The sequence below is a fragment of the Genypterus blacodes genome, unplaced genomic scaffold, assembly GCF_046128005.1.
Source record: "Genypterus blacodes isolate CSIRO-AG114 ecotype Tasmania unplaced genomic scaffold, CSIRO-AGI_Gbla_v1 ptg000045l_1, whole genome shotgun sequence".
Lineage (NCBI taxonomy): Eukaryota > Metazoa > Chordata > Actinopteri > Ophidiiformes > Ophidiidae > Genypterus > Genypterus blacodes.
This window is the reverse complement of record NW_027466858.1, coordinates 3,337,455-3,360,214: the sequence shown is the minus strand read 5'-3', so window position 1 is coordinate 3,360,214 and position 22,760 is coordinate 3,337,455. Positions and strand designations below refer to the sequence as shown.

At 44.8% G+C, this 22,760-nt stretch overlaps 4 protein-coding genes and 1 long non-coding RNA gene across 5 annotated transcripts; 2 read left to right on the top strand and 3 right to left on the bottom strand.

The window, feature by feature from the left end:
• Positions 1–990: 990 nt before the first annotated feature.
• Positions 991–3,405, bottom strand: LOC143000172 (uncharacterized). The gene is made up of 3 exons (XR_012963598.1): positions 3,331–3,405; positions 1,732–1,778; positions 991–1,030 (listed from the first exon to the last, which is right to left on the bottom strand). It is a non-coding gene; the product is annotated as an uncharacterized LOC143000172 (long non-coding RNA).
• Positions 3,406–3,912: 507 nt separating this feature from the next.
• LOC143000154 (rho guanine nucleotide exchange factor 28-like) lies at positions 3,913–10,558 on the bottom strand. Its single transcript, XM_076149362.1, has 7 exons — positions 10,392–10,558; positions 9,513–9,556; positions 7,320–7,461; positions 6,264–6,373; positions 5,944–6,130; positions 4,546–4,729; positions 3,913–4,144 (listed from the first exon to the last, which is right to left on the bottom strand). The coding sequence occupies exons 2-7, from the start codon at positions 9,543–9,545 to the stop codon at positions 3,913–3,915; spliced, it is 888 nt and encodes a 295-aa protein (XP_076005477.1). The 5' UTR covers positions 9,546–9,556; positions 10,392–10,558.
• An 817-nt stretch (positions 10,559–11,375) lies between these two features.
• utp15 (UTP15 small subunit processome component) lies at positions 11,376–15,545 on the bottom strand. The gene is made up of 12 exons (XM_076149552.1): positions 15,382–15,545; positions 14,904–15,031; positions 14,711–14,803; positions 14,267–14,451; positions 13,887–14,065; positions 13,654–13,779; positions 13,357–13,492; positions 13,142–13,226; positions 12,845–13,000; positions 12,540–12,641; positions 12,217–12,350; positions 11,376–12,102 (listed from the first exon to the last, which is right to left on the bottom strand). The coding sequence occupies exons 2-12, from the start codon at positions 14,991–14,993 to the stop codon at positions 11,802–11,804; spliced, it is 1,587 nt and encodes a 528-aa protein (XP_076005667.1). The 5' UTR covers positions 14,994–15,031; positions 15,382–15,545; the 3' UTR covers positions 11,376–11,801.
• Positions 15,546–16,073: 528 nt separating this feature from the next.
• On the top strand, positions 16,074–18,155 carry LOC143000276 (transcription factor BTF3-like). The gene is made up of 6 exons (XM_076149533.1): positions 16,074–16,148; positions 16,795–16,863; positions 16,974–17,087; positions 17,182–17,383; positions 17,473–17,529; positions 17,791–18,155. The coding sequence occupies exons 2-6, from the start codon at positions 16,795–16,797 to the stop codon at positions 17,835–17,837; spliced, it is 489 nt and encodes a 162-aa protein (XP_076005648.1). The 5' UTR covers positions 16,074–16,148; the 3' UTR covers positions 17,838–18,155.
• Positions 18,156–19,888: 1,733 nt separating this feature from the next.
• Positions 19,889–21,794, top strand: il12b2 (interleukin 12B 2). Its single transcript, XM_076149506.1, has 6 exons — positions 19,889–19,958; positions 20,073–20,345; positions 20,448–20,550; positions 20,671–20,861; positions 21,232–21,380; positions 21,538–21,794. The coding sequence occupies exons 1-6, from the start codon at positions 19,889–19,891 to the stop codon at positions 21,658–21,660; spliced, it is 909 nt and encodes a 302-aa protein (XP_076005621.1). The 3' UTR covers positions 21,661–21,794.
• Positions 21,795–22,760: the final 966 nt, after the last annotated feature.

The following is a 22,760-nucleotide window of genomic DNA, read 5'->3' as shown; positions in this document are numbered from 1 at the left end:
TAATAATAAGGTGAAAGACAAATGAGGAACACTTCCTGTCCTGATGTTTCACAGCCTTTCTGTGTGTGTGTGTGTGTGTGTGTCTATACAGCCTCACTGACACCCCGACCTGCTACATGTTGCTGTATTAAATGCTATCCTATCCAACACACACACACACACACACACACACACACACACACACACACACACACACACACACACACACACACACACACACACACACACCACACACACACACACACACACAGAGTACTAAACAATATCAAATGTAAAACAACCCCAGCCACAGGATGTTCAAATTGCAGATGTCCGGTGCCAAGTGTTCTCCAGCCTGAAGCCTCAGCTCTGAACCACAGCATTCTTACACCGAGGCATCAGTCAGCTCTGCAGCCATACCAGCCAATTATTAACCCACGGGATGTTCCCACTCACAGATCCTTCCCTTCCCATGGTGCCCACAGCAGCCAGCACAGATCAGAGTGAAGCCACCCTCAGCCACCTCTCCAGACTCCATCTCTGCTGCCCCTTTGTTGTCCTGAGGAATGTCCTGGGATGACTCTACATTAGGTACACAACGGCTTCTTGGCGTGATGCGGTAACAACAATTTCACAGCGCTGCAACGGCTCCAAACACAGAATGACAAAACTCTGAGATGCCTGACATGCAGAGAGAGAGAGGCGAGCCAGAGCGGCTGAGCTGTGAGAAAGTTCTGTTGAGGAGAGGAAACGTTTCCTGCAGAGGGACTCACACTCTCTCTCTCTCTCTCTCTCTCTGACTGGAAGCTGCTCGGGTCGCCTCGTTTGACTCAAATACAGAACCAGCTAAAACAACAGTCTGGATAAAACATGAGCTGCATCAGCTGAGGCACCGCACCGTCTAAACTTAACTCCATACAACACAAAGGACTCATGATAGCTTACCTAGCATAGAGAGAGTGAAGTAGGATCCCTTACCTGAGTCAGATTGTGATGGCTCATCGTCTTCGTCCTCCTCGTTCAGGCAGAACATGAGCGGCTCCTCGTAGTCCTGAGCGGAGACATGGAAACAGGGGAGACTTTCACCAAACAGTCAGGCACAGTGAGACGTTTTCATCACGCTAAAAACACGCTGCAGTAAAAAACAAAACGCCTGAGAACAAAAACACGTGTTGTGGCAAGTGCAGCGGTGTGAGAGAGAGAGAGAGAGAGAGAGAGAGAGAGAGAGAGAGAGAGAGAGAGAGAGAGAGAGAGAGAGAGAGAGAGAGAGAGAGAGAGAGAGAGAGAGAGAGAGAGAGAGAGAGAGAGAGAGAGAGAGAGAGAAGAGAGAGAGAGAGAGAGAGAGAGAGAGAGAGAGAGAGAGAGAGAGAGAGAGATCAATTAGGTAACCATCTGTGGCACATAAAACAGCTGCGAGAGGATGGATAGACTCATGTACACACACCACACTTCTAAGAACACAAATACACACTCCGGCTCTAACACAGTCGGCTATTCAGCCACGTGTGCCAGGTGCCGACTCTGACACCTCAACAATGAGAGTGAAACAATATGGAGCATTGACACGCAGAACGCAGAGCTCACAGCCCCGACCCGGCCCGGCCCGACGTGTGAACACAGAGCTAACTGTCTGAAGCAGATGTGGACAGAGTCGCTTAGTTAGAAGTTGAAACTTTGATATGGAGTTCCTGCGTGTTGTTATTGCGAAACACACACATATGAGAAACCTGACTGCTGATACTAAATACTCACGTTTTCATCCACAGCTGAGTTTCCTCCGTTGAGATCAGGATAAAGTCCTGGAAGGAGAAAACAAACTCAGCCAAACTATAAAACATCAAAAGATATTCAAGCACCTACACATGTTTGTCCTTGTGTGTTTAATGATGTCTGCTTTATGGACGTACATGCTTCTATTCTAATATGTTTTCTTTCTTTATAACCTCGGGGGATCTTAACCTCCAGCTCCTCTATCGTTCCATTTGACTGCAGTGCAAAGCTCAGATCAAAGGGAGACGCAGACGTGAGTGTTTGAGTGGCTTGATACGCAGCCTGGGGTCACGTAAAAGAATAAGACAGGAAATGTGAGGGAAGGAAGTGGTGACGACCCGTAAAGAGAGAAAGTGTGCTGGAGAGAAAAAGGCTGAGGAAGAGGAAGGAGAGAGCAAAGACTGGGAGCGGAGAAGATGCCGTGCGTATGAGGACGCTTAACAACAACGCTCATCTGACAATGTCCTGTCTGTCTGCTTCAGCATGATGACGACATGAAACACTTTCATTCACTCAGGCTGCTAGACTTAGACTGAGGCCAGCTGGCTCTGATGTAGGGGAGGGGGGGGGGGCTAGGGGGAGAGAGAGGGAGAGAGCAGGAGAGGGAGAGAGAGAGAGAGAGAGAGAGAGAGAGAGACAGAGAGAGAGAGAGCAGGAGAGGGAGGGAGAGAGAGAGCAGGAGAGGGAGAAAGAGAGAGAGAGAGCAAGAGAAGGAGAGGGAGAGAGAGAGAGAGTAAAGAGCGAGGGAGAGAGAGCAGGAGAGGGAGAGAGAGAGGGGGGAGAGAGAGAGAGAGAGAGAGATGACATGAGCTTGTCATAAACTAATATACTTCAGCATCTCATCTCATCTCTCACACAAGCTTGGGCCTTAAATAGAAGTACAACACGTCAAGTGATGCATTTGATGAAATGCCATTATCAGTTAGTATTCTGATTCATCTTTAGAAAAGTAACACAGATACAAACTGAATGCAGACTCCTCTGCTGCAAACACAAACATCCTGCTATAGTTCTGTTGCCTGTTCTGAGTCTTATTAGCTCATATCTCTGTGCATACAGAGAGACATTAGTTTATTTACTGATTCATTTCCACTTCAATCCATAAACATGTCTGCATGTGTGCAGGTCCTTCTTTCCTCTCTCACTCTCTGCATGGGGCGAGTACATTGGACACTGTGCCATCTGGTGTTTGGTGAAAGACTTCTCAGACTTTGACAGAACACAACACATTCTACTGTTTATGACCATTTAACTCAACTTTCACTTTATATATAAAACAACATTTTCTAGGCTGTGTCCTGTTTATTCTGTCTTTCTTTAAGTCCTAACTTCTTTACTTCAATCTTCTCTTTACCTCCCCATGTTTCACAAACATGCAGTCCCACATACTGCCAGCAGAGGGCAGTCACTTCCTTTCAACAGTGAAGTGATACAAACCCATGTGTGTGAGCCATCTTAGGTTTAGCAAACCATTTGCAAAGATGACAGCGCACTAGAACAACACATATCAAATAGAAATATTAAAGGACATTAAATAAAGGCAGTTTTATGTTGAAGCTGAATTGAATAGACGATGAATACCATTAGTGTTGATGCCGTTCTCTGCAGGCTCATCCACCAGCTCCTCCTTTCCTAAGATGGTCTCCACTCGCTCCCTCCTTAGTGCTTTGATCTGAAGGGCAGAAGTTGAAGAAGACCTCATAATTAATGCATTATATTAAATGATTCCAATAACACTACTTCAGAGAAACATCCTGTATGTTTGTGTGTGAGGCAGTAGTCGAGTGGGTAGAGCTTCCGCTTAAGAACCGGAGGGTTGCCGGTTCGAGTCCCTGCCGAGGTGCCCCTGAGCAAGGCACCGAACCCTCAATTGCTCCCCCCTCTGCGAAGGGTGGTAATAAATGTAATGTAAGTCGCTTTGGATAAAAGCGTCTGCCAAATGATCGTAATGTAATGTAATGTAATGTAATGTGAGGTCCAGTAAAGGCCTGATCAACATTTCAACATCTATAATAAGATAATTGACCTTATAGCTCAGCATTTGGGTGTTTCTAAACCGATCAATCATACTTTAAAGTACTGAACAGCTTTAATCATTTGTATTCTTGTAGATTTATGAACCCCTTCTTCTTCTTATAATGGACCCCAGGGTACAGTAGGAGGTTACTCAGAGCACATCATCCTCATCATCACCTCTCTGAGGAAGTCCTCATCTCTCAGTCGGTCTCTGAGCAGCAGGATGTCGGCGTGTCGGCTCTGCTCTGAGCTCCACCTCAGATTCTGCCGCACCGTCAGCGCCAGGTTCCCAGTGTCGTGACAGAACCTCAGCAAGCGCGACGGGTCGGCCCACACCTGGGACAGACCTGCTGGGGGCGTGGCTAGAGGGTTGGGCGGACTGCAGAGAGCAGCTGAGTTAGTACAAGGAGGAAACACTTATTTTGCTGAATCACGCTGCGTTGTTAAAGTAGCTTTCAAGCATGTGTGTGTTCATAAAGTTACATCCTAAACCTGAGGCCAGTCACTCTGCGTGATGGTCTCTTGGTTTTAAAGCCCATAAAGCCTTGATTTATGGGAAAGGTTTATGGATCCAAACTGGCTGCAGACAGAACATTCCGGAGTTTGACAGCTAATGCTAACAGGTGTTTATCTCTTCACATTATGATAGTTACATGGATTTCAACCTATAAATGTAGAGTATTTGGTCAATTTAAAGAATCCAAATCTGTCTGGTAATGGTTCTAATCCACCTGTGTTGTTCTCTCCCTGTGCTGTGCTCCCTGTGGTTGAGCTTCTTACTGTGTGAGCAGCTCCAGCAGCTCACTGTTGCCCCCCGTCTGTGCCAGCTGCAGCGGCGTGACTCCCTCCTCGTTTGGCAGACTGACGGCCAGCAAACCCCCCGGCTGGCACAGCAGCAGCTCCGCCAGGCGGCACAGACCCCAACGCACTGCCAGGTGGAGGGGAGACTCTCTGGGACGGTGCTCTGGAGGAGAAGGAGGGAATATTAATCAAGGCAGATCATTTAAAGACATGGTTCTGTACTAATCAAAGGATGGCGGGGAATCTAAGGAAGGACAGAGCCCAGGTGATGAGGCTGTTATGATAAAATGTGAAGAATTAATGAATTACTGAATAGAATCTTGTCTTGATAATTCACCTGATCACTGATTCTCTTGTCCTAATTTCTCTACTCTTGTCCCCATTTCCTTGTCTTCTCTTTGGCAGGATTGCTTTGCTCCACTGACCCACTTTAAAGCAGTAAAACCAGCCACAGGTTCTTATTTCTGAGGCTGCCACTCTATGCACTCCACAGCCAGTGTCAAGTTAAGTAGGGCTACATCAAGATGTCAATCAAACACACGCTTGGAGCAGTAGAGATCAGTAATCAAACCCAGATGGACTGAACAGATCTACGTTTCTCTGTTACTGATAAGATTTCTCATAAGTCCTGTTTCTAATTGAACACTGAACGCTCAATTCTGAGAAGTGCACAACCAAAGGAAAGTTGGGGGTTCGATCCTTCAGCGGGCTACATCACAAGCAGCAGCAGAGTGATGTCATCGGCAGCCTTATCAGATCAGACTGCAGACATTCAGAGGAGAGACGCTGCAATGAAACAGACTGCCATAACTGTATTAACCCTAAATCTGATTTGTTTCTTTATGTAGGTGGCCTTACACAAACACTCAAATCATACAAACAGATGTTGGCCTCTTGTAAACACAGTGGCCCGAGTACAAGCCACACCCACACACACACACACACACACACACACACACACACACACACACACACACACAGAGGGAGTGAGAGAGTCGGATTTATTGAATTCCGCCTGGAGCTCCTTCCAGATGGAGAGGCTCTATTAACCACATTACCTACTGCTTAATTGGCGTTGATGAATTCAACAGAAGCACATGTGACCACAGACGCTTCCGATCTCGGCCCCATTGAGCATGGAAAATGGGAATGATGGTGGAGAGAGTAAAGTGGGGAGGGGGGGTGGAGGGGGAGAGTTGAAAAGTTCACCTTCCTCACACCGGCAGAGGCTACAAGTTTACAGAGCTGATACTGAGAAATACTAGCAGGCCTGGAGAGTTTTAGCATTCTAGAGCTAATTGAAGCTAATTGTGTGCTTTAATCCAGTGCTTCTTCAATGAACTGGCCATTCAGTGGGATTAGTAGTGCTGCTCTCACCATTTCCACTGTGGCTCCCCAGTACGTTCCACTTCTGGGGGATGTTCAGGTTGGCCATGGCCAGAGCCACGCGGCGATCCATGGCCCAGCGAGAGCTCTCCTGGCCCAGGCTGAAGAGGCTGCTCAGCTCCTTGTGATCTGTGGAGCTCAGACGGTGTCCATGGATCACCAGATGTTCTGCCAGGTCCTGGGGAGAAAAGGAATTAGATAGAAACATCCACTCAAGTTAAGTAAGAGTATAAAAGGAGACAATGGTTTAATATGTTCCAAGTGCAGAAGTTAGGATCCCTACACGAAGTCCATCTGTGTGTCTTCCTCACCTGGGCATCATCTTGGATGTACTCCAGCACAGCTCCGCCCACCCATATAAGGAGTGTCCTTTGGGAGCACAGGTAGGCCTGGACAGAGACGACCTCAGCCAGGTTGTGTCCTGCACAGGGACGTGTCACAGTAGAGGCAGAAAAGGAGTTGTTATTGATCTCATATTGGATTCATTCTCTATCTCAGCATCTAACGGGGCTGATCTGTGAATGCGGGTCATATTATTACACTCATAACTGGCATTTACCAAAGAACATCAGTTTTGATTTCCAAACTTGTAGACTTCCATTTCTCTCTCTCCCCCTGCTTGAGACCGGTTCTGCTTTGGCAACATTAAAGGTTCTGTGCTGCTGAGTTTCAACGTCCAAAGCTTCAACACCAACATATCAAATTTAAAATCATTTTCAGTCGCAGAAATGTGTGATTATCACTTTGATTAATAGGTGATTTGACAGCTAAGTCCCAAGTCTTCTATCTTGATGTGTATAAAGCCCATGAATACCTTGGAATCTTTATTTAAAACGGTTCATGTCTCTTTACTTTGCAGCAACAACGCAGCTTTGACCCCAAATAAACAAAAGCAGCAGACAGAATGTTATCAGTGACTGATCACATGTCTCTACTATGTTTCAAATCTCTGGGAGTAGATTTTAATAATTGCCTGTGATATAATCTGTCCTTGCAAACGTCTCCGTCTCCATGCGTCCCTGCTCCTCTGCTGGTCTGTTGCATAATGTTTCGTCTCTACTGGGGCGCAGTAATGCTGATGGATTGTTTATGGGGCTGTTTCCTTCCCGATGAGCTGATAAGATTTGGTGTCCTTCCAGACTTAAAGACGCACACCGAGCATGTGTGTGTGTGTGTGTGTGTGGGGGGGGGTGCTGGACTGGAGGAGAGGGAAGTTGTAAACCCTGTCACTGAGCATCTCACAGTCTAAACTAGATGATGGTTTTCTCAGCAAACCTCCATTTCAATGAGAAAAATTGTAAATAAACCAAATAACCGAATAACTGAAGCTAACATGCAGGCAGACACACACACACACACACACATACCAGGCACCATAAAGCAGAGCATGACGTCACTCTGAGCCCTGATGACGTGGACCAGCGTGGATCCTTCCAGGACGATGTAGACCTCGGCGTCCTCTGGCACCACGTCCAAACCGTCGAGCAACGCAAAGACTTTGGCCTGGCCCTGAGACGAAGACGAGCCAGAGTGTGTGAGAGGGAAACATCAAGACCTCTTTTAGAGTTCATTTAAGAAGAGGAAAGAGTTTTTAGTGCATCAAATCCCCTCACAGCGTTCCTCTGGAGGGCACAGGACATTCCCCCCCTCAATAAAAATCGGAATGTCTTTGTGTTCGCCGCAAAGACCGGCCTTGATCCTGACAAGCCAGAACAGTTTAGACTTCTGATGTGAGACAGATGACAGTGAAAGACCAGGAACACTTTAAACCTAGGAGACCTGGGAAACCTTTGTCCAGGTCAGATATAAAGTAGCGATGAAGGATCAGGCTGTTCATCAAATGATCCAAACGACGAGAAACGAAAAACAGACTCTAACACAAGATGAACCTCCTCACTTCTTGTGTGTGAAGCAGTTTAGGCGACGGCAGGAAGTGAGCGAGAGTTTGGAGGATTCCACTGAGGCCACCACGTCTCTGTCAGGACTCTGAACCCACTCTGAAACTTCCTGAAACATTTCTACACCTTCTCAGTCGGAGCAGGGAAGCAGATTACGTTCCATCAGATCAATATATTGACATTGAAACACACGGATATTGATCCTGTCCTGACCTAGGAGGACCTGAATGTGATGCAGACACAAGAAACATTCTGGGGTGAAGGCAGGCGAAGAAGAGTCGGACAGAGGGGGAAGTGAGCAAACTAGACTAAAGACTTAAGGTGGAATGCAGGGAGATGGTCTCTGTCTCTCTCTCTCTGTCTCTATTAACCTCACATCAACCCAATAGATGACCTGGTTTCTCACACAAAGACCAGGGGGGTTCTCTTTCCATTTCTCAAACACAGACACTCTCTCAGGTAATCCTGCCTCTCCCTCACCTAATCCCCACTTTGAGGTTCACTAATCCACTTCCTTTTACTCCCCTGTCTATTCTCGGGACTGGCCTGAAACTCAAATGACACGTTCCCGTAATGTCTACACAGCTTCCCTTGTGTCCACGCCTCCGTGTGACAGATCTGATGTTCAACCGGTCCCACCGTCGGCACTGTGGCTCCTTTAAGACGCGCTGGACACGGCAGAGAGGCAGAGGACAGGACGTATGGATGAGGAGGGAGGCTTTCAAACCCTGATAAGGTTAATGGACGAATTGGTCTTTTGGATTTCTGCCGGCCAAGTATCCGTAGTTGGTTACTCCCAACTTTGAGTTTGTTTGTTACGATCAATTCATTTGTTCGGTCTTGAATTCTCGTTGGATTCTGGTTGACCTTTATGCGACCTCAACAGATCTGGGAAAAACACTACAAACTTGTCCATTGAAACGCATTCAAATATTAAATAGATGAATGATTATATACAGTTTGAACACTCCTCTATACTTCATCGTTGGTTTATATAATATTTGCTTACATTGTTTCTGTCCCTTAATAAAGGTGTTTGACCACAGCCCTGCCCTGTTTGACTTCAGCTTAGCCCCAAAGACAACAGATCCATTCAGGTCTAACGTGGTCAGAGGACATCTTAGCTTGATAGCAAACAAAAGTTCAAATAAAACACATCACTATGAAGGCAGTTACTGATTTACCGCTTAGACACACAAATGAGCAAGTGAACTATTGTCACCGTAGTGCTGATGGATAACTTTATTTTTCTCCCCTAAGAAACTTTGATTCAGTGCTTTGAAATGCAGCAAAGAGAAGAGTTTCATTCATTCAAAGACCAGAGAAAGTTCAGCCAGGCCCTGTTTGATCAGGGCGGGAACATCGGTGTGCTGTCACACTGTACGACGCCCTCGTCGACCCCGGCAACCAAAATACAATCTCAAGACGGACCGAGGCGTCACACAGTAATCGTATCCGTCTGGATGTTCTACGATCCCAGAAAGTTGTTGCTGATTCATTTTGGCACTGAGAGACGTTTCATTCACCTCAGCTTGGTTAATTAGGTCTTTGGGCCGGCATCCTAATGCAGTTTGCAGAGGTTTTCCGGAGGGATAATGAACTCCTCAGGTTAATTGGAAAGGATGTTCTCAAACTTGACTGTAAACTGGAACACATACTCACATACAGAGGCACCTTCCTCCTGCTCAGCTCCATCTCCACAGCAACTGCAGGACAAATAACAGCCATTAAACACTCCAGAGACAGAAATGAAAGGGAAGCGTGGAGCGTTTAATGTGGCTACATGATTCCTCATTACTTCTTTGGGTGATTTAGGTTTAGTCTGCCTGCTCTCCTCTGATCCTGATGAGATCAACAAAGCTTATCTGTGCCCAGCAGAGTCAGAGGTCCTCTGATGAGACTCGGCTAATCTCTTCATCCCAACTATGTGGAAAAAGGATTTTAATGATGATGGCTACAGTTTGTAAACAGGTGCACACTGTACCAGACAGATCTGATGTACAGTGTGTGTGTGTGTGTGTGTGTGTGTGTGTGTGTGTCCCCTGATATATTGTTTCTGCCAGGCAGGTTCCAGATCTCTGTTCAGTGTCAGTGGAGACGGCAGGAAGGCCTTCACAGACACGATGACATCTCTCAGAGTAAATAAGACAGAACTCTTGCACACTGGCCTGATGTTTTGCATTTACAGTGGATGAGAGTGAAGCCACTGCTGCACTGAGCAGAGACTGGAGGACGCTGTCATTAAAGAGGGATGCTGCTATATGACACAGCAAATCACATCTGGAATATTAACTCTACTGTAAACACAACACTCCGGTCAGAAACATTAGATTCTCTTAAGAATAAATAAATAAAATGAATGTATAACTTAATATGTTGAATGGCCTATTTAGCTACACAACAATAATGGAGGTATTCGGCTAATAAGCAGCTTTGTGAAGAGTTAAAACAACAACAACAGCATTTGGTGATAGTTGTTAGTAAGCAGATACACTTGCTGGTAAGGAAACAGTAGTTCGTGTGATTCTTTGACGTTCTTACCTTGAGAAGAGCTCAAATTCCGCCTCTAGAAACTCGACGCCGCGCTCCACTTTAGCAAGCCGACACACACACTCGCTTCATCCGCTAACAGAGCGTCGGTGTCACCGCTGGAAGTTGGTGGCAGTGAGCGTGAATGTGCGCGTGTGTGAGGCGCCGCCGCCCGCAGTCTGAGCCGCAGCATCTTCACGCTCCTCTTATCAAACACCAACTCTGCTGCCCACGACTCAGTGAGCTGAGCGGCCCCGGCCACAGCGCCCTCTAGCGGCCAGGGATCAAAGGGCCGGGGACTACAGGTGAAACGGCTTTGGGGGTTTTGTTTTGATACTCGTTCAAAGAGAAGTTCAAATAGATAATTGTGTCACACGTGTTGGGCCATTTATGTTATTTATTTGACGTATCAACACTTAATTGTTCCTTTTTAACCTTTGGACCTCATTGTAACTTCAAAAGCAGGACGCAGAAGGCGAGTGTTTGTTATTATGCCCGAAAGACTGAAGATTGTCCAAATGGTGGCGAAAGAACCGGGGGAAACTACAAAACAGATCCAAGCCAGCTCAAGTGGCACTTGCTACAACTCAAACTAATCGGCCCCGACGCGGCCACGGCCATAGAAGAGCTCTGGATGACATCAGCATTGTTGATTCTATGATCTCGTAGGTGCAATATTTATAGGACGACATCATACAGCGGTGCAGGTAGCTACAGATCGCATCATAGGCTGTGGCGGGAGAAAAATAAAAAGCGAGACGAGGAGGGAGAGTCCCACCCAAAGACTCGACCACCCCCACCTTCATACAGCCTCATCCTGGCATCCCTGCGATACACAAAGTGTTCGGTGTTGAGGTTTCCAGTCATCAGTCCAAATGAATAAATCAATGTTTTATTAGAATAAAGAAATGTGATTATCAGACTCAATCTCAAATTTTTTAAATAGGTGGGGCGTCAAACATTTTCTCCACATATGAACACAACTACTCACACATGTCAATATTACAAAGATCCATTTATTACCTTACAACATTCGTCAATGTCAAGTCTTATAAAATACAAAACAGACATCAACCTCCATATCTCTCACACACACACACACACATCCATTTGGTTGGAATAGATCATTCCAAGATGTAACAAAAACACCTTGTTGCAAAATCAATACATCCAGAGATTCTTCATACATAAATCTATGTATTAACCAGACAGCCTCTTTGTTGCCCGTTGTGTTTGCAGTCATTTTGAGTTTAAAAACGCCAGCTAGAGTCCATGGTTTGGGGATATTTGTGTCTTAAAAACTCTCAAAATGTGTACAAGTGGAGTTCATGGCGTGTGGGCAGTGTTTCCCGGCTGTGTGATGTTCCAGAGTGGTAGCGGCGCTCTCAGCCTGTGTATAGCAGTTCTGTTCCCCTAGGGGCCTCAGCTGGCCTGAATCTGTCGCCCTGAGGCGCCCGTGTCTGCCTGAGCGAGGCCATTGGGTTTACTGATACCAGTGAACGGCACCTGCTTCCTCGGGAGGGAGGAGGCGAACATTGTGTCCAACATGCCCAGCACCTCCAGGAGGTCCTGCTGGTAGTCGATCTCTCTCTCCAACAGCTCCCGCAAACGCAGCAGCTGTCGGTCCACTACTGATGACTGGCCAATTATTGACTGATAAATGTCTAGAACGATCTCAGTCGCTGTTACGAGAACGGGGGCAAACCTCTGGTCAACCACATTCCTGCAATAGAGAGAAGAACAAACGCAGCTCTGATGATCTCGTCACAAAATACAAGGAAATGTGACGTCACATGATCAAATGACTAAAACGCAATGAGAGTACGTGTAGTCTTACCCAATGAGGAAGTTGAGCAGCTGAGACAGTGACTGCTCATCCCTGCCTGCCAGAGCGTTCCTCAATGTTCCTCTCCGATCAAGCTCCTTTATGACTGCAACTGGGATTTCCGGCTTTCTAAGTCTTGTCCATGACTACACACAAAAGGAGAACATTCATTTATACACTGAAACAAACCCATCATACTACCAACTCTCTGACAATGTTACAAGAGGGACGCTGCTCAGCTCCAGGAGGGCCTTGCACTCTACAGTATGTGATTGCTTCAAGTACATTTACCGTCTAAAAAAATACAAACGATGATGAATGAATGAGCCGTGTACCTCCATCGCTGTGTCCAAAGCCTTTGATACGTTGAATTTCTTCAGTTCTTTGTCGTACTTTGCCAAATGCTGTCTCACCGGTTTACTGACCAGATAATCATCCTGGGAAAGAAAAGATGTTAAATTCACAACGCAGCAACGGGCAAACCACCTCAGAGGCTCTGTGCAACACTCCAGTCGTCATGTTTTGAAAGCTTTCCCTTGTTTCTCTGACCCTTTATTGTTGACACTGTATGTGATACTTGGCTGTACAGATAAAGCTGACTCGACTGCAGAATAATCACTCATGGTCCTAAGTTCCTTGCCTGTTTTGGGGCATAGTTCTTCCCTTTGACAAAAACACGATATGAAGGCCGTCGCCTCTGTTGGCCCGAGATTTCCTTCGATTCTTCTGGACTTTTCCTGTGTTTGATACTCAGAATACCGTTTGTCATCCCCGCGACGATGGACTCATCATCCGGCTTAGGGGGGGAAAAAATGAAGACATGCAGCGTTAAGGATTGATTTGTTATAGATAAAGTAGAAACATAAATACAAATGAAGGCTTGAAACACTTTCACATTAAGTAATTGGATTCAAAGAGGGGGATCTTATTCTCTTACAGCCAATGCCAGACTGAGGATCGAGGCTGCATAGTCAAAGTTGTGGACAACTTTGTAGTTGGTGGTGTTGTAGACCTTCACATGCCTGCAAAGACAAAGAGAGGCTCAATATTAGAGTCATGCTGCCATTGAACAGTCTCACAAAACAGTTTAACAGTTCCAGCTTTCTATGCTTGGCTCAGAACTTGTCAATCACCCTGCCCGTGTTCGCGTACCTGTCCAAAGAGGCAGACATGAGCCTCTCTCCGTTGCTGCTGAGACACACACAGGTGACGGTTTTGTGATGGTTCTTCAGTGAGGCCAGGGGTTGGCCTCCTTTCAGGAGATCCCACACAGTCACATAGCGACCCCCTACAGAGAAGAACGATGACATCATTACAGCTACGGTCTCATCAGCTGAAACTTGATTATTCAATCATTTGATAGCGTTTGCCTCGACTGTATCACTTCAGCTTGTAGCTTCGTTCATTCAGGACCAAACTAAAGCATAAAGACGTTAGACTGTGGTTTACCTGCAGAGACCAGGAGCCCCTCTGAGGGGTAGAGCAGCAGACTCTCCACTGGGTGGCCGTGGTCCATGGTCATCACACTCTTCTCTGCTCTGGCATCAAACAGTTTCAGTGTGTGGTCGTACGATCCTGTATACCATACAGACGACAAGTGTCAGTCAGTCAGAAACAGACAGGATTCACCTTCACCGTGGTCTAAAGAAGCACGGCACTGGGAGCTTCAGCTTCCATCTCACCGGTGATGAAGAGGTCTCTGTTGAGTTTGCTTGCGACGCCGCAGCGAATGTAATCGGTGTGTTCCTGGTAGCAGTTGAGCTCGGTGGCGTTGGGGATGTCCCACAAGCGACAGGTGTAGTCGTCCGACCCCGTGAGGATCTGGTAGCGGTCTGAGGTGAAATCTGTGACGTGTACGGCCCTGAGGAGAGAGGAAGGAGTAAAGCAGACGGATTCAGAACAAACTCGTCGCCACTTACTCCTCAGTGAGATGGATGAAAGTCTGTCAGAACTCTTGAGATCATCAGAAAATTCAGTCGATGGATCACTCAAGGTATCATCACTCAGACTGCTGTACAGTGCCGTTCACACTCGGGGGGGGGGGAGGGGGGGGGGGACTTACTTTGTGTGGCCTCTAAACATCCTGAGCGCCACTTTGCCGCCAACGTCGAACAGTCGCACCACGGAGTCCTCACACCCGGCTACCAGCAGCTGGCCGTCCGAGCGGAACCTCCCACAATACGCCGTGTCCTTAAAGCGTGTAAACGTCTTCACCGGCTCCTGGGAGAACGGCCCGTAGACGTGGACCTGCAGGGGGAGCAGCGTTAGAACGACCAGAGAGCTCACACTAACAGCTGATGCATCACACACACACCAATATTACATGGACATGCACTTATAATCTTCTCCACACTGCAAACAGCGATCCTATCCACTAATGTCTGCATATTTGAGTAGAAAAATAGCATTATCAATAGCTGTGACTTCTGATTATTAAGTTTTCTAACTATTATAATATTACTAATATTCTAACACAATCCTGATAGAATAAAGAGACCAAACACACCCGTGTGAACGCCGTCACAGCAAAGTTATGAGGCGCCACAGGGGAGAAGTCGATGTTTGTGATGGCACCAAACTCCTTAATCTGGACCGGAGCCTTGGAGAGAAGCAACACATGAACAATATGTTAGGGAATGAAAATAAAAGCTTCATATAAGCTTTCAGTGATATCATTGTAGCAGTTAGAGTAAAGTTACCTTGTAGTTCTTCCAGTATAATGTGTCCTGTGTGACTTTCTCTCCCAGTTTGGGGTAAACTTGTATCTTTGTTGGTCTGAATGAGGCCATGGCTGCGTGTGTGTATGTCCTCCTTTATCGAGGTAACACTGGGCAGGGAAGAAAACACTGACAGGTTTAGAAAATAGAAATAACTCTTTAGCCTCGCATCTATTTATAGCTTGCGTGCGACATGCTGGCACATTTCCACGCAATTGATTCTAAACAAACTCCGCCAAAGTGTCAAAACTCGTAATAATTTAGCTGTTTGAAAAGAAAGATGTTCTTCATGTAGTGGGACACGATTTAGTTTGTGTCTTTGTTTAGTCCTCTTTGTTTAAACTTATATATCTGCTGTGTGCTTTAAAGGCAGCGGCACAGCTCAGCCAACGTGCTCACAGCTAAACTCCGCTAGCACAAGTTAGCATCTACTTCAGCTACGAAACGTTATGATTCTCACCTTTAAACGGGAAGTTCCAGTAGCGCAGATTTAGTTTGACGTTACGCGGGGTAGAAATTAGATGTCGATTATGTAATATATTCGAGTAAAAGTGAAGTCGCTCATGTTAACTCGTTATCACGTTGCCTTTCTGCTCATAGGAGGCCGCCATGATTCCACATGGAGGTACTTCCGGACTGGATTTTCAAACTTTATTGACATTTCAAAATAATGGATTTACACTAATGCGTCAAAGAGTTTGTCTTACAAAGAAATGGCGCTCACAATAAATATACTATTTATTGTTATGTTTGATTAATTCACCGACTACACAGATCAGATTATTTCCACTGCCGTGGCTTCAAAACCTAACTACAAAAAATAAATTATATTGCTTACATCGTTCATCGATCAAGTCACATCTAAACTCACGATAATAAATAATACAACATACTATTATGAGACATTAAACGACCTCCTCGCCCAAAATGCCGTTCATGTAAAGCTTAAAAAAAATATTAATAGAGGATATTATATTTTACTTATCTCCTATTTGCGCATTTCTCAGCTAGTTTAAACTGTTAATTTCTCTAATTTTCCTCCTAAACATTTGTTGTATGTATGTTGTGCGGCAGGTAATAAAATAAAACGAAATAAATGTTAATAAACTAAAACAGAAGCTTCGATACTTTCCGGTACTTTACGAACCTCACTGCGTCACTTCCCGCCTTCCCTCCTTTCTCTCAGCGTCCCTCGCCTGCGTGAGCCGCGTGTTTACACCCTCCCAGGTCAGTGCGAACCTCCCTTCACTTTACAAACTCTGCCAACCACCCAACAGTAACATTTCTGACATAAATAACACGCCGCCATTCCACTTCGTTTCTAATATAAAGCGAAAAGGCGTCACATAACATTGACAGCCAGGGCCCCGTACGTAGAGGCCTCGCGCGCGCTGGTTAGCTCGGCTTGCTAACTTAACCGGTACTGGCCGTGTTGTTTGAGTGCAAAACCGGGCCGGCGGCTCGCTTATCAGGCGGTACCGGTACACAATGATAGTCTGGACTGACTGATAAAGTTGGTCGCCAAACTCCTCATTTTGCACAGGGCTCTAGCTTTTAGAGAAATAGGCAAATGGGGCTCACATTAGCTTCTCACAAAAGGCAGCTATTTTGAGGCTCTGGCAGCTGCAATGTGGGGGTGAAGGGACAGGTGGAGGAATTTAGGGAGGTTTTGGTTCGAATACTGATTAGAATTGCAAACTGAGACATTCTGGTGCTGTCGAGCAGTATTGAATCTACAATCAGGCTGTTTGGAGAGACATTAAAGTTTGTGTACAGAGTGTAGATGTCTTGTTGTTGTCTTTAGGTTTAAAGTAACTGATTACTCTTCATAAAATATTAAAACATAAACCTAATTTTTCTGTGTGTGTCTCAGATGAAGGAGTCAATAATGAACCAGGAGAAGCTCGCCAAACTGCAGGAGCAGGTCCGCATTGGTGGCAAGGTTCGTTCATGTACATGTCAGGGGATATATTGTAATATGTTTCATGCTGGAGTCTAATTAAGTTTTTAAAGGTTCACGTAATGATTAGACTTCATTGATGTGTTCTGTAGGGATCGGCCCGCAGGAAGAAGAAGGTGGTGCACAGAACAGCCACAGCAGACGACAAGAAGCTGCAGTTCTCCCTCAAGAAACTGGGAGTCAACAACATCTCCGGCATCGAGGAGGTACAGCAAGACGCAATGTGGAAAGAAGGAAAACAAACCAGCGTATTAAGCCATCAGCACTCCATTCTAATTTGTTTCTCATCTCTTTTTCCAGGTGAACATGTTCACAAACCAGGGGACGGTGATCCATTTTAACAACCCAAAGGTTCAGGCCTCATTGGCGGCCAACACGTTTACAATCACAGGCCACGCTGAGAACAAGCAGCTCACAGAGATGCTCCCAGGGATCCTGAACCAGCTGGGAGCCGATAGTCTCACCAGCCTCAGGAGACTAGCAGAGACGCTGCCCAAGCCTGGTACACACACACACACCCACACCCACACCCGTGTCTGTACGTGTGTGTGGCTGTTTAACAATACGCTGCTCTTTTTCTTCCTGTCACAGCCGCAGAGAACAAAATCCCCATGGTTGTGGCTGAAGAGGAAGACGATGAGGTTCCAGGTAAGCGATGTGACGTTTTGCCCTTTTGAACAGCAACATATTAGGTTCAGTTGACCTTCATCAGTTTTGAATCTGCCCCTGGTGAGACTGAGACATGAGACAAGCAGCCTGTCAATCAGCTCAGTGGAGTGGAATGACTTTGGTGAAAATATGTCTTGATCCTTATTATAACAGAACAGTTTACATCCATCACTGTTCTCTTCATCCTCGTCCGTTGGTGTTTTCTGTCTTCCTCACCTGTTCGATCTCTTTCTCTTCCAGATCTGGTTGAGAACTTTGATGAGGCTTCAAAGGACGAAGCAAACTAACAACCGCCAGCAAACACTTCCTGTTTCTCACCCTCTCTGCTTAGACAGTTTTGTAATTGTTCCTCCATCTTCATCTTCGCTCCGTCTACAAACAGAAGCTTTCTTTTCAATGTAACTCTGGTCTTTTGGCTGTAATCAGTAAAGTTGTGTGTTTATGGCCTTTGTAACCCAGACTGGGTTCCTTGATTCCTCAGTCCCAGTGAAGCTATTTCTTTCAGTGAAACGTGTCACCTTCCTCTTCATCACGCTGCCTCCTAACAACACTTCACAACGCTTTGGTGGAATCAATCATGTAATAAAAATTACATTTCAATTACATCTCACTGTGTTCAGTTTGTTTTATGTTCCACAGATTACTGCTACACAAACATTTACACTGTTAGTTTCATAAACCTTGTTGTGTTACTTAGTTTATATTTTTGGCTTTAGGTGAGATGATGTTGCATCATGACAGGAAACAATGTGAAACAGATTGATTAAGTTCAGAATTAACAACATTTCACAACCACGACTACTAATGTTCCTCTGTCTAAGTTATTAAAAGACAACAGTATCGGAACAAAATTAAAATAAATGAACCCTCAGAGGGTTTTGTCATTGTGGTTATTTGGGCATCTGCCAATTGGGCAATATATTTTTTGATATTGCAGAATATAATAGAGAAGAACAAACTCACTCCAGCTATTGAGGATTTCAGGAAATGAAACCCGAAACCATGATTTCCTGGAGAAACAGTTTCTTTCTGTTCTAATGACCTCATGGTTTCACAGACTTGAGGTCCGTGAGGTTGTCATAATTAACATTTTAAGAATCCTGTGTTATGGAGAATTACACACTCATAACTCCGCAGCATCACCACACAAACCACAAGTGGAGCGAGAAGGACGTCACTTCTCAATAATTTGTACTATAATAGGAAATAAAATGGCTTGTGTGTGATATTACCCATCTAACACATGACGGCTCGTGCTCAGATGTGAGGTCAAATTGTGCTTTAGTTGCTGTTAAAAGTTGACATTTAGCCGTGGATTGTCCACTGATCATACTGAGTAAAGATCAGGGGGAAGTCCCGGTCTCTTGCATGGGGCAGCTCCTCCATCATATTCTGAAAGTGTATGCTTGTGTTTAAGATGAATTATTAATTAATTAATATTAATTATTAATGCTTGACTAACTTTATTCTGGATCCCTTTCATTTAAATTTAATAGAATAAGAAGACCAGGAATTGAAGAGGCTAGAGTTGGAATCATTTAGGTTCAAGATGTAAACATTTACAGGTTTATTGTGTATGAATGAGTAGAAATATAATGTATAAAAAGCTAAAACCTGTCTTATTAGCTGCATTTATTGTCATGTTAATGTTATTGAGAAGGTTAAAATAATCCCAAAGTCAAATGTGCTTTTGTGTGTGTGTGTGTGTGCTTGTGTGTGTGTGTGTGTGTGTGTGTGTGTTGTACAGGTGTTTATCTGCTCCATCAGATGCTGCATTACACTGTAAGCCCTTCAGTGTGAGGGCAACCCCCTACACCCACACTGGACCTTTCTTATCTCCCTCATTTGAAACACACATACGTGTTGTATCACTCCAATGTCATATGCAAAACACCTGCTGTGAGTGTTGACTTCTTGCCTATTAACGCGATTCGTTCGGTTTTCTCGCCTCCTCAAATTGTCATGGTGATGCGTGCTGATGCTGCCTATAAAATGGTCCAGAGCAGGCGGAGAGAGCGCAACAGCACAACAGCACGCAACACAACACAACACAACACAGCACAGCAGCAGCACCCGGACGACTCAACTTCACTTCAGCCAAATGGTAAGATAGACTACAAGGAGCCCAAATCACAGAGTTAGAGACTTGATTTGAAAAGTTAAAGTTATCTATTGAATAAGTATGCTTTATTGTAAATGTGTTAAATTATAAAATAGAGATATTATAGATATTTTAGAGGGAGTTTGAGTTGAATTTCACATTCATTTTCTGATAATTGCACTTCAGTCCACTTTTGTTTTCAACCGTTCCTCTTTCCGTCTGACAAACTCTCAGATGATGTGGATATTTGGGATTGTGCTCATCAGCCTGTCAGGAGCAGATGGACTCACCTCCTTTCCTGATCATCGTATGTCTTTATTTATTGACTGACTTATTGACTTCTATATCCTTAATGATTGTGTTTTTGTGATTATTCCTTTTGACACTGTCTGACTGTGTCTTTTTACCTGTCTGTCTGAAGTGGTGGTTGCGGCAAAGGGCGACCCAGTCACTCTAACCTGTCGAGGGCACTCAGATGGCAATGTCACCTGGAAGTTTGCGGAAGATGGAAAAGTAGAGAATGTGGAATTTGGGGAAAATGTCCAACAGAAGGGTGGGAAGCTTGTGTTCGGAGAGGCGGGCGATCCAATGGTGGGAGAATACAGCTGCTGGAGTGGAGTACAAAACCTGTCGTCAGTTTACCTGCTGCTGGACGCTCAGGAGGAGGAAGAGGACGAGGAGGGGGAAGATTTGGGTAAGAAGCTATTTTGTGTTTTCTTATTTGTCTATCAGTGACACTACATGAAACATGTGATATTTCTTCTCTTGTATTCATGCGTAGTGTTTCTCTTTACAGATTCTCTGATCAGTTGCCGGGCAAACTCTTACGACTGTAACTTCAACTGTAACTGGACTGGCAGTGACTACACAGCAGTGCGTCTCGGGCTGGGAGATGAGTGGTGAGACACAGGACAGATAAACAAAGACACCTTCAAATCTTGATTTCTGTCTCACAAAGACAAACTGGCAGGGAAGAGAAGCGTCCATCTCACCTGATTCACCTTTCACTCACTCTACAGCAGCACAGGTGAGAAGAGGTGTGAGTGGGTCAACGGCAGGGAAGCAGGACCGGACGGGAGATTCCAGTTTGAGATGTCCCACTCCGTCTCACCGTATGCAGAGGAAAGCACCATGCTGGAGGTCACAGCTGAGGCCATCAGTGATTCCTACTACCTGAAGACCACCAAGAGGTTTTATCTCAGAGACATCGGTAAGATGAGCTAAACTACAGGAGACTTGCTCCTCCAATACTTATTACAGCTTATTCTAGTATTTTGAAATGTAAGCTTGAGGAGTGTGATTAGATGTTTTAATGCTGAAAAATACTCTTTGGCTCTGATTCTACTATTGTCAGTGAGTAAGAACCTGTAATGAGTCTGATAGAAATGTGAACGTTTTCTCAAAATGTCTTTAGCAGTTCAATTGATGGACGCAAATATGTGTTGAAATAGTGAACATTCTACGTTATAGGAACTTATATTTTCTTTGATTTGAAATGGAGATACAGTAACATGTTTTAATGATGATTAACCAATGTTTCAGCCTTTACTCATGTCATTGTGTGGTAAACCTGTGTGCAGTTCAACCAGACAGTCCCGAGATCGTGAGATGTCAGGAGGTCGGTCAGGATCTCAGCGTGTCTATAGATCCACCAGCCAGCTGGTCCACGCCTCACAGCTTCTTCAGTCTGCAGCATGAGATTGAATACGTGTATAAAGATAATGGAATGGTACAGAACACGCACACACACACACACACACACACACACACACACACACACACACTGAACAAACGTGACACTATTTAGATTCCTGACCTGAATGTATTGAATTCATTGTTGTTCCTTTTTCCCCTCCATGTTTTGTATTCTTTCTGTGTGTCTGTAGCATGAGACCTCCTTGTCTACTCTGATACCCAAGAGGATCAGCCAGCTGAGGGTTCGATCCAGAGACCCGCTGGTGCTCTCAGCCTGGAGCCAGTGGAGTCCATGGAAAAATGTAACCTACTGAAGTTCTATCAATCCACCGCTGTCTCCTCCTGCTCACATTTCTGTCCACTGTCCTCTCATACTGTTCACTTCCTGTCTCCTCTCTTTGTCTCTGTGGTGAAGCTACATGGCCTGATGGCCGATAGATAACACATCACTCAACATGTGCTTTGTTTAAGAGAGAGAACAGAACATCAACACAGGAAACTTTAATTTAATGACTATTTTACTATTTAATAACTATTTATTCATCTATTTATGGATCTATTTATTATTTATTTAAACCTTAAGTGCAAATACACAGATACTAGCAAATACAAAGGAACTCACTCATTAGACTCTCCCAGTTATGTCATTTAATAGCAAAATGATATCTAACAGTAATTGGACCAGATGTAATTTCATAGACGCCCATTCAGAACTCCTTCTAAAGGTTGCGTAACCGCACACACACCCTCTAATATCGTCACATTCATCGAAACCCTATTTCGCAGTACAAGCTCACTTCCAGTCATGCCTCATGTTTCTTGTCTTGACATGGATGTGTTTGTGTTTCTGTGTATTTTGCCTCTGTGCACAGTATTTGGCTATTAAAAGAGCTGTGTGCTCCCTTCCTTTTATATGTTCCTTCCTCATTTATGTGTGTATATATATATGTGTGTATGGGTGTTGTTATGGTGTCACATTGCACTGCAGTTTGTGGTCGAGTTCTCCTGGGCTGCACTGTGTCACTGAGTCACAAATAGGAGTCACAGACTGGATATGCTGTCTTTTCTGTAGGTACAAATCTACAAAAGTTGCACATTTCACCTCTTTGGATTGCAAATTTACACTTTTAATGTAGATGCTCTTGAATGACGGTAGGATGTTGTATTAAGTTACTCCCATTGCTGTAGATGTAGTCTCTAAGGAGTGAGCTATAGCTTTTTTTATCAGATATTACATTTACATTTACTCTTTTGGCTTTTATCCACAGCAATGTACAGTAAGAATGAGAGTTAAATACAACACAAGCAAGGATCTAGTCAGGAAAGAAGAACAAGATATGATTTGTTTGTTAGATACAATCAAAATGTTACTTTGACTGGTCAGTCTGGCAGTTATACAACAGATCGTGCTGAG

Coding starts and splice junctions, on each gene's coding strand:
- il12b2 (XM_076149506.1), top strand. CDS start 19,889: ATGTGGATATTTGGGATTGTGCTCATCAGCCTGTCAGGAGCAGATGGA. Junction 19,959..20,072: donor CACCTCCTTTCCTGATCATC/GTATGTCTTTAT, acceptor GTCTGTCTGAAG/TGGTGGTTGCGGCAAAGGGC. Junction 20,346..20,447: donor CGAGGAGGGGGAAGATTTGG/GTAAGAAGCTAT, acceptor TTCTCTTTACAG/ATTCTCTGATCAGTTGCCGG.
- LOC143000276 (XM_076149533.1), top strand. CDS start 16,795: ATGAAGGAGTCAATAATGAACCAGGAGAAGCTCGCCAAACTGCAGGAG. Junction 17,384..17,472: donor AGAGACGCTGCCCAAGCCTG/GTACACACACAC, acceptor TTCCTGTCACAG/CCGCAGAGAACAAAATCCCC. Junction 17,530..17,790: donor GGAAGACGATGAGGTTCCAG/GTAAGCGATGTG, acceptor TTTCTCTTCCAG/ATCTGGTTGAGAACTTTGAT.
- LOC143000154 (XM_076149362.1), bottom strand. CDS start 9,545: ATGGAGCTGAGCAGGAGGAAGGTGCCTCTGTAT. Junction 4,730..5,943: donor GGGGAGCCACAGTGGAAATG/GTGAGAGCAGCA, acceptor CTTCTCCTCCAG/AGCACCGTCCCAGAGAGTCT. Junction 4,145..4,545: donor CTGCTGGAGCTGCTCACACA/GTAAGAAGCTCA, acceptor TGCTCTCTGCAG/TCCGCCCAACCCTCTAGCCA.
- utp15 (XM_076149552.1), bottom strand. CDS start 14,993: ATGGCCTCATTCAGACCAACAAAGATACAAGTTTACCCCAAACTGGGA. Junction 14,452..14,710: donor CTGTGACGGCGTTCACACGG/GTGTGTTTGGTC, acceptor CTCCCCCTGCAG/GTCCACGTCTACGGGCCGTT. Junction 12,351..12,539: donor CTTTGGACACAGCGATGGAG/GTACACGGCTCA, acceptor TTTTGTGTGTAG/TCATGGACAAGACTTAGAAA.